The 9,206-nt window shown below is 36.8% G+C and overlaps 1 protein-coding gene across 1 annotated transcript; it reads left to right on the top strand.

The window, feature by feature from the left end:
• The first annotated feature begins 2,530 nt into the window (after positions 1-2,530).
• LOC108165948 (gastrula zinc finger protein XlCGF67.1-like) lies at positions 2,531-9,200 on the top strand. Its single transcript, XM_017303248.1, has 2 exons — positions 2,531-4,506; positions 6,463-9,200. Exons 1-2 carry the CDS (start codon positions 4,441-4,443, stop codon positions 7,003-7,005), a joined length of 609 nt encoding a protein of 202 aa, XP_017158737.1. The 5' UTR covers positions 2,531-4,440; the 3' UTR covers positions 7,006-9,200.
• Positions 9,201-9,206: the final 6 nt, after the last annotated feature.

Below are 9,206 nucleotides of genomic sequence, written 5' to 3'. Positions count from 1 at the left end.
CTATTTTATTAAAAATGTTGTCATTTTCACTATTAAATATAAAATAAAACTTCAAACTGGGATAAAATGTAAAACTTTTATTTCTGTTAAGAACTTTAAAATGTTTGAATGCCTGACAGGAGAAACATTATAGAAACATTTTCACCCTTTTGGTGAGATGATGACATGAATATAAAAATGAACAGATAATGATCAGTTATTGATCAATCGTTCAGCCTCTGACAGAAACTGGCTCAGGATTTACCTGGAGTCGTTTTAGCTGAAGTGAAGCTGAAGGTTTATGATTCAACATGTAACTGCAGGTCAGTCGATACTTGGAATAACTCTGAATATTCATACTTCAYASTGAATTATTTTTAAAACRCAAAGTAAAACAAACTTGTTTCAGTTTCATTCTGACATTTATCTGTTTTGTCTCTTATTGTTTATTTCTGAAGTTTCATTTTATTTCTCTGTTTTTAAAACTATTTAATGCTTTTAGAGGTTTATTTAGAAACTRCCACTAGAAGTCAGAGTGAAAATGGAAATGATTCAGATTTGACCATTTTAATCAAACTCTCTGGTTTCTGGGCTTTAAATAGGCCGTTTGGGCCAGAAAATCCTCCAGTTAGTCTGAATGAAATAAACTCTGCAGAGATCAAAGTTCTTCAAATTCATCGTTTAGCACATTAATTTATTGAAGCTTTTAGCTTCAACAAGATCAGATGAACCGACTCCAGAGCAGGACGTTTAATGTAACCGATGAAAAATCAGTCAGACAATCTGAGGGCAGAAATGGAGAACATTTACTGAGGCACATTTTTATCCACCTAAACCATCCAGTCCTCTGCTGTCCTGCAGGTTTTAGATGAGCCACAGATATAAAACCCTGGAAACGGCTTCATCCTGGTGTGGATCGTTTCTCCAGATCATCCTGCTCAGGTGCAACAGAGGCTCATCTGAGGGTTTCAGGACAGCAGAGGACTGGAGTYTGACTCCTGTGGTCTAAAGGTTTGTTTTCACCCAAAGAGCAGAAACATGATCTGCTTGTCATCCGTTCATCCTGGCCTTTAACTCTCCTGGCCCAGAAAACGATGCGATGCAGCAACACCATAAAAACACNCTTTAAATAGGCCGTTTGGGCCAGAAAATCCTCCAGTTAGTCTGAATGAAATAAACTCTGCAGAGATCAAAGTTCTTCAAATCCATCATTTAGCACATTAATTTATTGAAGCTTTTAGCTTCAACAAGATCAGATGAACCGACTCCAGAGCAGGACGTTTAATGTAACCGATGAAAAATCAGTCAGACAATCTGAGGGCAGAAATGGAGAACATTTACTGAGGCACATTTTTATCCACCTAAACCATCCAGTCCTCTGCTGTCCTGCAGGTTTTAGATGAGCCACAGATATAAAACCCTGGAAACGGCTTCATCCTGGTGTGGATCGTTTCTCCAGATCATCCTGCTCAGGTGCAACAGAGGCTCATCTGAGGGTTTCAGGACAGCAGAGGACTGGAGTYTGACTCCTGTGGTCTAAAGGTTTGTTTTCACCCAAAGAGCAGAAACATGATCTGCTTGTCATCCGTTCATCCTGGCCTTTAACTCTCCTGGCCCAGAAAACGATGCGATGCAGCAACACCATAAAAACACGACTTTCATTTAAAAAGATTAACAAACACCTGGAAAGACGTCTCAGAGAAAACTGACTGAAGATTGGTTGGAAGAAGAAATGTGGGCGGGGCTTTGTGTGGTGGGCGGGGCTTCGTGTGGTGGGCGGGGCTCTCGGGTCCCAGCTGATCATCAACCAAACCAGCAGCAGAACCAACGGTGCAGAAAATGTTTAGCTGTGAAGGATTTATCATGGGAGTTGATAAATAAAAGGCTTGAAATGGATGGAAACCAGGTGGAGGAAGACGGTGATGATTATTTTACAATGGAACGTAAGAATGGTAAATATTAAAATTGGTTTAGAAATGGAAAGAATTGATAATGAAAGTATAGAAAGACAGATATTTGGAAATGTTGATTGAGAAAAATATAAGTAAGTGATCAATAAAAGCAAAAGGTTAATATAGATTTAGATGTAAATTCTTATATCTATGAAGCCATTTTAGGTGAAATAATCCCAAAAAAAGGAAAATATAAGAAATTGGACAAATGAATGTGATGTGGCAATTAAATCTAGAAATGAGGCTTTTAGATTGTTAAAGAGAAATCTGAATTTCCAGACTTTTATTGAATATAAAAGGTTACAAGCTGTTAAAAGAATTGTGAAAAATGAAAAAGTTTATGGAAAACTTTTGTAATTCGGTTGGAAGGGAAATAAAAATGTCAAAATTTTGGGGAATAATGAAATGAATGGAGTTGGAAGTGAATATCCAGGTCTGGAAGACGGAGATGTTATTGCTGTGACTGAAGACAAACATGTTGGTTAAAAAGAAGAAACAAGTCAAGTAATAAAAATGTTAATTTATTAGAATAAAATGTAAAATGACTTATTAAATGGTCCTTTTTTATTTGAATTAATGCTCTAAGTAAATTAAAAAATTAATCTCCAGGAAAAGTTAATAAACTTAATAATTCATCTAAAAAGTTTTATCTGAATTCTATAATTAGATCTGTTAGAAATGATTTTGTTACCTTTGGCATGGAGAGAAGAAATCATGGTTCCAATATTAAAACCTGGTGAAGAAGTCAAATCCATATTTACCTTCACATTTATGGAAAATAATGGAGAGAATGATAAATGAAAGATTGAGTTATTTTGTTGAGAAGAGGGAAGTTTATCAAGATGTAAAAGTGTATTTAGGAGAGGTGGAAGTAATATAGATCCTGTTCTGTGTTTAGAACATGAAATCAGAAAAGGGCAAATTAATAAGAGACTGTGGCTGATATAGAGAAATGATATGATGTGGAAAGAAGGTTTTTAATTAAATTACGGAAAATGGGGGTTAGAGGATCAATGTTTAATTGGATAAGAGTTTTTACATAATAGGTCTTGTTGGGAATGTAAATCCCGATCGATGAATAATAATTTGTATCGACACACGGAGCATAAAATCAGCCAAAAAAGCATTCAGACTGATTTTATTCACTTTCAGCGCTGAAAGGAGAAACTTTAACCTTCACATCCGAGAAGTTTCTAAAAAGTCTGAGCAGCGTCTGAGGAGGAGAAGGAGGGCAGCAGCTGATTATATGGACTGAAGACTCTCCCTGAATCTCACCATGTCTCTGTGGCCTGAGAAAACGTTTATTTTTCATGAGAAATGGACTTTGGTGTCTGACAGAATCAGACATGTAGCTCTTTACTGTGGCCTTTTGTCTAACAGCATGTGACTCTTTCTCCACCTGGTGAAACGTCTCAACAATCTATACAAGTAAGAACAGGTCAACAATTGTCAGAAAAACGTTTTGTTGAAAACGGAACACCTCAGGGAAGTATTGTGAGTCCTTTGTTTTTCTCTATTRTGATTMATATGTTTGATAAGTTGGAATGGGRTGTTCATTATTTACTGATGATGGAGCAACTTGGAAGAGAGGTAATAATTTAAAATGTATAGTTAAACTACAAGAAGCAATATATAGTATAGAAGAGTGGTCTTATAAATTTGGATTTAAAATTTCTATAGACAAAGACTTTATTTTTCAGAAGGTATCTAATGATGTAAAATTGTATTTGTATAAACAGGATTTAGAMAGTAAAGGAGTTTTTGGGTTTGTGGATGGATGAAAAACTCACATTCAAAAAGTAAAGATAAATGTAAGAGAGTTTTAAATGTTATGAGGTGTTTGGTGACGCTGAGAGAGGAAAGTGTTGAAAACTATATATACGGTTTAATAAGATCTGATTATGGCAGCCTTTGGATCAGCACCAGAATCATTTCTTAAATAATTAGATATTATTCAGTATGAAGCCTTGAGGTTCTGCACAGGAGCCATCAGAACAACTTCAGCTTTACTGGTGGAAATGGGAGAAATGCACTTTATTACAGAGAAACTCATTGGTGTCATTTAAAGAACCGTAATGGAAAACATTCATGTCAAGACATTATAAAACCTAGTTGAGGAAAAAATGTATTTAAATTATTTTGGTTGGGAGATAAAAAACATTATGAAAGACTTTGATTTATCTCATATAAATATCAAACTGTTCCTCTTTCACCTGTTCATTCGTCTCTATTTCCTGTTAGTGTTGATTTTACTTTGTTGGAGAAAAAGAATAAAGAAAACCTTCCAGATCCATATTCAGTACCATCATATTTAGACAATAAGTTCTATAGATATCCATGTCCAAGTTTATAGATGCTTCAAAAACTCAACAGCAGCACATGAGAGGCTCCACACTCCGCTCCAGTAGATGGCGGTAATGCGCGTCAGTAAGTTGTTGCCAACCAACATAAAAGAAGAAGAAGTCAGCAGTGCGCAGCTGCCAACTGTTAGCACTTTGAGACCAGAATTATGGAGAAACATGAGAAAATAAAGGAGCAGCAGAGAAACGCGGAGAAACCTGCAAACACAGTGAAGGTTGGTGTTCTAGACATGTTTATATCAGATGACTTGAATTTTAATCATGTGGCTCAAACTAAATTCACTCTAATGGTAGTGGTGACGTACTTCCGTTTAAATTTTCGCCACATAGATCGTTTCCAGGTCCCTCTTGTTCCTATTGTTTTTACCCAAAGCTGCAAGATTTGTACCATGAAAAAGACGCAAAACTTAAACATCTGTGTGCTTCTGGTACAACAACCGAGTTTTGTGGTGTGTCGTTGTGTCCAGTAATTAGCCGGTACCATCCAGTGCTTAGTTTTTCATTTTCCTGCTGATATCGAAGCGACAGCGGACTGTAGCCAAAACTTAGCCACTGCAGCTAACACATCTATTACTGCACATCTATAACGCATTGCTATTTCAATAATCTGTGAGTTGTATAAGGAGCATTACGGTCAGGATACAAGAAATTTTAATTGCAAGATTGAGTCATCGTTACAGCAGAATAAAGATGCAAGTTTATAACAATGTCTTAAAATGACAAGAAGTYGTTTTAATGAGAAATAAAGATTCAGATTGATCTGATGTAACCAGCTCAGTCCATGTGGTTCTGACATTTATCAGTAATCAAAAGGATGTACATTTCCACCTCACCTGACCAGGTAAGCATTAAGGTACAAATAAAAAAATATAGCAAAATGGAAACAGAGTAACTGATAGAAATACTTTATATAAAGAAAAGCAGAAAAGTTAATAGGAGGAGAAAAGTTGTTGGCAACATTAGCTCAGCCAATCTCTCCCTCCAGGAAGCCACCAAACTGAACTCCTGTCCAACTCCAGCTATAATAATGATTTAAAAAAAGAAAGAAAATGGAAAGTTAAAAAAATTATGCTAAATTAATAATTCAGATCGAAGCTGGAATCTACTGACATTTTACAAATTTCACAGATCAATCAGAAGGTTTCACAAATGTTTTATTTATTCTGCTGTTAGTACAGAATAATCTAGWTAGGTTTGAAATGTCTAGGTGTTGTTTTTAAAGTGCAACACATTAAAAAAGCTCAAGATAGTGAAAAATTAAGTGTAATCGCCCTTTAGCTATTTTCCGAATTAGATGCTACATTTGGAAGCTAACTTCAGCTTCGACTGATAGCTTGGGCACAATATAGACAGATCTATATATGTTTATATCTACATCTTTATCTATCCATAGATATGTAGATTGTACAGATAATCAAAACACTTAACATTTACATAGCACCTTTGTAAGCTTGTCCCTGTTAGCTACATCAGACATATGAAGCATTATGATGAATACAAACGATTTATTAACTTACCTTCAAAGTTATTGTGAAGTTTTGACACATTGAGCTTAAATCCTTTGTTGTTGTTGGAGCGTTTCAGGATGTCTGAATAATTATATAAGCATCATTAATAGTCCTGCAGGTCTGAGGAGCCACTGTTAGCATCCTGTTACCTGTTAGCATCCTGTTACCTGTTAACAGGATGCTGCTAACAGCCTGTTAACATATAGGTGCTGTTACCTGTATGTTAACAGGTAACAGCACACTGTTACCTGTTAACAAACTGTTACCTGTTAACATCCTGTTACCTGTTAACATCCTGTTACCTGTTAACATCCTGTTGTTTGTGAACCGGAACCACTCTATGTGGCAAAAAAATGCGAAAGTGCTGAAACGGAAGTCTGTGGCATATAGACTATTCCCCCAAAACAGCTGCACAGAGTCCAAACCATGTTTTAGTTTAAACTCTTTATTCAAAGTTCGTCCATAATCATGAAAAAAGAGCCACAAGATGAATTTCTGGGTTTTCAAACCATTTGACCCATTTAAGGATGAGTTTCATTCATTTTAAATGTCAGTTAACGCAGCACTAGCTAAGTGTTGTGATTTTTAAAGAGATGCTAGCAGCAAGAGCAGCGTAAGCATGTTCCTCTATGTCTAACATGTTTTTCATTTTACATGTATTAGACCTTGAAAACAACTGGAATCAAGAAACCCGAGAGTGATTCCTGTAAGAAGATCTCTGCTACAACAACATCTGAAACTTCCCAAAGAGCAGACGAAGAGAAGAAACCATACAGCTGTGACCAGTGTGGAAAATGCTTCACAAACCCATCCTCTCTCAAAAAACACAAGAAAATCCATGCTGATAAAAATGAAGATAAAAAACTGTACAGCTGTGATCAATGTGGGAAAAAAATTTCACGGCGTGATAATTTAAGAACCCACCAGAGGATTCACACTGGAGAAAAATTGTACGTATGTGATCAATGTGGGAAAAGTTTTTGCTTTCAAAGTAATTTAGCAACACACAGAAACATTCATTCTGATGAAAGAAAATACAGATGTGAGAAATGCAGCAAAACCTTTACACGTTTAGATAATCTAAAAWCCCATCACCGCATTCATACTGGAGAGAGACCCTACTGGTGTGAGCACTGTGGGAAAACGTTTAGGTATCGACGAGACTTAAAGGAACATCGGTGCGTACACACTGAGGGAAAACCATAATGTTGTGACCACAAGTCCAGTTGTGCATTCTAGAAGATTCCTTTGGGACAAAAAGACCCCAAACAGGTTCAGCTGTTGTAAAAATACATTTTATTTTTGTTATTTAGTTAGAGCTGTTAATCTTGAAATCTCATTGAACTATTTGGTTTTACTCATGAGGACAGACAGACGTCCAGTCAAAGCAGTGATAATGAGTAATAATTATCAGGCTTCAGCTGTTAATAGGTGTTTCCATAAAGACCTGCAGCTCTTAAAACCTCGTTAAACACAAATATCAAGCGCTTCTAAATGTTTTCACGAGGATTATGGTAGACTTTTGTTTTTCTCCTCAGGGCTTCAATAATAAATAAACTTTCAGAAAGTTAATGACCAGCTAATGTGTCCAGTAGTTTCATGATGGGAGTTTGTTCTAAAGTCTCTGAAACGTGTTTAAAAGGCCGAAGCCCCGAACATCCAGACAGTTATGTGGGAGGGAAGTGAGAGTCTGGAAATATGTTTAGATTAGCATCAYCCTCCTGCCTTCACTGTAAAGTTTAACATAAAGTTACAACCTGATCTGCTGTGTTGTTGCYGTTTTACCTCCATATAAACACAGAGCTGCCTTCATCCTGAGGATTTACAGAAAATGCTTCAAACTTCTCACTCCTGACAAATGGCATTTTAAATTATTTCATCTTTTCTGGTATTAATCTTAACACACATTCTGACCAACAATTAAAACGACTKCAGTGTATTTAATGTAACTTTCTGCACGAGAATCCAATAAATCCATGTGAAGTTTGTCATGAACTCCTCTGGATGTGTCGACGTTCTAAAAACAGATCTACTGCGAGGAAATAAGTATTTGATAACTGCAGGTTCTCTTAGAAACCATGGAGGGTCTGAAATGTTCATGTTGTCCACTGGGAGACATMATCTAGAAAAGGAATCTGGAAATCATAATGTGCSATTTAAAAAAATAATTTAATAAGTTGTGTGTTACTGCAGTGAATATTTGTATAATGGATAGTAGCCACACAGGCTCACCCACTAGAAGGAAACAAACGCACCCAGTATAACACTCATTCTATTGGCTGACAGGTTGCCAGGCGACGGCACTTTTCTGTTCTGGGCAGAAAATGATTCTCACGCGAGCAGAGAGCTTCACAAGCAGAGAAACAAGTTTTAAGCTTAAGAAGAAAGATTTGAGAGAGCAGAAGTTTGGAGGAGAAAAACATGAAGCTCTGCTTTCAGACTGAAAATGTTTGCTGTGGAATTATGGCAGTAAAAGTCCCCCATACTGGTGTGGAGGATCAGAGCGAGTCCCCATCATCTACATGTGTTTGTGTAAGATAATAATTATAGTAATCAGCTTGTCCCACTGGGATCAGAAAAGCTCTTTAACTAGAGAACTGTTAACTCATTAAACATTATTATATTAAACATCTAGATGCAGTGAAATATATAAAAACAAATAAAGCCACAGTATCACGATGGGTCTGAAATGTTTCCTGAAGTTTTACTGTTTTTATGAAGCTTCACTTTGTGTCTGAATCAGTTTTCCTCCCTCATGTATCTGATGATGAAATATAACAACTAATATTAATGTTTGCAGAAACATGTCAGCAGTAATTCTAACCATGGATCCTCCAATCTAACGTCCCAATAATAAACGATGATAAACGTCCATCATTCATGCAGCAGGGATTTATTAGTAATAATGTAGATTCTAATGTTGATCCTAGCAGGCAGCAGGGGGCGCTGTAGCAACAAAAAGACATTTATATTTGAATGTTGGCTTCATTTCTTATCCTGATTCTGTGAAAAAACTTTATATTAAACCTGAGAGCTTAGTGACAGCTAATGACACTTTAATGTTTTGACCCCTGTCGGCCACCGTAGCTGGAAGAACGACACAGCAGCAGCTTGGATTCCTGACAGTTTATTGCCATCATGTCTGCAGGTCGAGCCTGAGATTGGTTCCTGATACAACAAAACCCGACAGACGGGAAACACCCGGGCGGCTCTGGGCCAATAGAACGTCTCTAACCCCCCCTCTGTGACGTCACAGCGTCCGAGGCTGTGATTGGTGCAGAGGTGTGGGTGGGCGGGGCCGGCAGTGAATGTTCTGGAATCAGGGTCCCAAACAAATCCAGAGAAAAAAAGAAATAAAAACAAAACGTCAAATAAAAAGATGAGTCTAAATTAATCCTGAAACTCTC

The sequence above is a fragment of the Poecilia reticulata genome, unplaced genomic scaffold (genome assembly GCF_000633615.1).
Source record: "Poecilia reticulata strain Guanapo unplaced genomic scaffold, Guppy_female_1.0+MT scaffold_224, whole genome shotgun sequence".
Taxonomy (NCBI): Eukaryota; Metazoa; Chordata; class Actinopteri; order Cyprinodontiformes; family Poeciliidae; genus Poecilia; species Poecilia reticulata.
The sequence above is the reverse complement of the archived record's forward strand: the minus strand, read 5'-3'. Positions and strand labels throughout refer to the sequence as shown.